Source organism: Limanda limanda, chromosome 15 (assembly GCF_963576545.1).
Source record: "Limanda limanda chromosome 15, fLimLim1.1, whole genome shotgun sequence".
NCBI classification, from domain to species: Eukaryota; Metazoa; Chordata; class Actinopteri; order Pleuronectiformes; family Pleuronectidae; genus Limanda; species Limanda limanda.
Window position 1 is genome coordinate 18,032,890 of NC_083650.1, and position 3,214 is coordinate 18,036,103.

At 46.5% G+C, this 3,214-nt stretch overlaps 1 protein-coding gene across 1 annotated transcript; it reads left to right on the forward strand.

The window, feature by feature from the left end:
* Positions 1-960: 960 nt before the first annotated feature.
* Positions 961-2,640, forward strand: LOC133021046 (tripartite motif-containing protein 16-like). Its single transcript, XM_061087815.1, has one exon. The coding sequence runs from the start codon at positions 961-963 to the stop codon at positions 2,638-2,640; it is 1,680 nt and encodes a 559-aa protein (XP_060943798.1).
* Positions 2,641-3,214: the final 574 nt, after the last annotated feature.

Below are 3,214 nucleotides of genomic sequence, written 5' to 3' on the forward strand. Positions count from 1 at the left end.
AACCAGAGACGAACCAGAGTCCTTTTCTGCCCATAGTCCAAGTTTCTGCCACTAGTCCACCGCCTCTCCAAAAAGTGAGGATTAGGTAAATTGTAACTATATGGTCAAGGTTACAGTAAGTCTCCTTGAAATTAATGTCGATGTAATGTCATGGACATGGTAAGGTTAGGTTGAAAGGCTAAGAAATGCTTCATGTCAATGAGTGTTTTAATTAAGATACACATGAACGAGTGTGTGTTTGTGTGTGTCGGTGTGTGTAGGTGTACAGGTGTACACTCCTCCAGGTATTTTGGTATTTCCTTTGAACTGCAGTCTCAAGATAGCTGCAGATATCAGCATGAAAGAATCTCCCGACCTGTCATACAGCGCTGTAGGTGAATAGTTTGTAGCCCTCCTCATGTTGCCTTGGCCCGTGATGAGGGCTCAATCATTCCCTTATTTATTTGTAATCAGATAATTGACAATGAAGACAAGAGCTTCATTTATCTCATTTGGAAGAACATGAATACCTGACCTTTGAGTCATATTGTTCAGAAGACAGAGATTCCAACTAAGAACATCTACAGCAAAGACAAACGAGAGCAGACGGAGCAGAGATCTGTGGCATCACGTGGAATCACACTTTGGAGAACTTTGACCAGTGAAAGTCATTAAGTGCTGTCGAATCTGGGTTAACTGTCAAATGACGAGGACTTTGTCAAGTTATCTGTGTTAATAAAACACACCCTGAACATCCTGGAGCGCAGCAAAGCTTGTAATTGGCTCCTCATTGCAAAGATGACGAGTTTTACCTTGACTAAACATTAACTTTCTCCGGCCCCTTCACCGAGCTGCTGTTTTAAGTGAAGTGAGAGTGAAGTGTGGTGAAGTTCAGGAGCTGAGAGGCAACGAGAACAACAGAGTTTGGATCTTGATACAACTTTTGTCAGTTAAAGGGAAACTGAGATCCAGCACGGTAAAATGGCGCAGAGAGAATTTCAGCTGGAGCAGAAAAGATTCTGCTGTTCCATCTGTCTGGATCCACTGAAGGATCCGGTGACTACTGGCTGTGGACACAGCTACTGTATGAGCTGTATTAACACCCACTGGGACAAAGGGGGGGTGAGAGGAAGCTACAGCTGCCCTCAGTGTAGACAGACCTTCAAACCGAGGCCTGTCCTGGAGAAAAACGCCATGTTAGCTGATTTAGTGGAGGAGCTGAAGAAGACTGCACTGCAAGCTGCTCCTGCTGATCACTGCTATGCTGGACCTGAAGATGTGGCCTGTGATGTCTGCACTGGGAGAAAACTGAAAGCTCTCAAGTCCTGTTTTGTTTGTTTGGCCTCTTATTGTGAAAAACACCTCCAGCCTCATCTTCAGTCAGCTCCATTGAAAAGGCACAAGCTGGTGGAGCCCTCGGAGAAGCTCCAGGGGAACATCTGCTCTCGTCACAACGAGGTGATGAAGATGTTCTGCCGCACTGATCAGCAATGTATCTGTTATCTCTGCTGTGTGGGTGAACATAAAGACCACGACACAGTGTCAGCTGCAGCAGAAAGGACTGAGTGGCAGAGAGAGCTCGGGCTGAGGAGACAAACAATCCAGCAGAGAATCCAGAACACAGAGAAAGATGTGAAGCTGCTTCAACAGGAGGAGGAGGCCGTCAATGGCTCTGCTGATAAAGCAGTAAAGGACAGTGAGGAGATCTTCACTGAGCTGATCCGTGTGCTGGTGAAAAGAAGCTCTGATGTGAAGCAGCAGATCAGATCCCAGCAGGACACTGAAGTGTGTCGAGTCAGAGAGCTTCAGGAGAGACTGGAGCAGGAGATCACTGAGCTGAAGAGGAAAGACCATGAACTGAAGCAGCTCTCAGAGACAGAGGATCACTACAAGCTTCTACACAACTACCCCTCACTGTCACCCCTCAGTGGATCTACACACTCATCCAGCATCAGGATCCGTCCTCTGAGGAACTTTGAGGACATGACAGCAGCTGTGTCACAGGTCAGAGGTCGACTACAGGACATTCTGAGTGAGACAGAGACAGAGATTTTACAGATTATGTCTCGAGTGGAGGTTTTACTGCCACAACCAGAGCCAGAGACCAGAGCTGACTTTTTAAGATATTCACAGGAAATCACACTGGATCCAAACACAGCAAATATACATGTGTTATTATCTGAGGGAAACAGAAAAGTAACATTTATTTGTGAAGAACAGTCTTATTCTGATCACCCAGACAGATTCGCTGGTTATTATCAGGTCCTGAGTAGAAGGAGTCTGACTGAACGTTGTTACTGGGAGGTGGAGATGGAGGTGGGGGTGAGAGGAATTGATGTAGCAGTCACATACAAGAATATCAGCAGAGCAGGAGGCTCAAAAGAATGTGTATTTGGATACAATGATAAATCTTGGTCATTATACTGTGGTAGAAACAGTTGTTACTTTTATTACAACAGCATCGACACTCCAGTGTCAGGTCCTGTGTCCTCCAGAGTAGGAGTGTACCTGGATCACAGTGCAGGTGTTCTGTCCTTCTACAGCGTCTCTGACACCATGACTCTCCTCCACAGAGTCCAGACCACATTCACTCAGCCTCTCTATGCTGGAGTAAGGGTTAATTATGACGGAGCCACAGCTGAGATCTGTAAACTCAAATAGTGTTGAATCAAATTAAATTAATTTTAAAACAAAAAAAAATGTATACATTTTTAAAACATTTGTAGGACTGCAAAGCAGCACTGAGAGGGCCCAAGCACATGCATTTTGAAGCTTTACATGCGTTTTGCTAGCCTGACGTTGTCATACTCATTATTCTAGTCAGAATATGAGTCTGAGACCGCTCCATTGGGCTGTGATTATGGGGCGTGTTTCAACTGAACCAGGAAACCAGATGCCTCTTCGCGCAATTGGATAGACCTACAACCAATCAGAGCAACGTAATATGTGACGTATGTCAAGCGACGCATAGTTGTTGTCAGTTGTGTGTTTCAGGAGTTTATTCACTCTCTAAATAAATAAATGGAAATGCCGCTCGTATATCCACCGGAGGCAAAGCCCCCAGGAAGCAGGGCTGCTCGTGAGAGCCCCGGCCGCCGGCGGCGTTAAGAAGCCCGCGACGGATCTCTCTCTCAGAGCCTCGCTACCGGCCCGGGACCGCGACCCGCCGGTCCCGAGGCTCTGAGAGAGATCCGTTGCTACCAGAACTCCACGGAGCTGCTGATCCGCCAGCTGC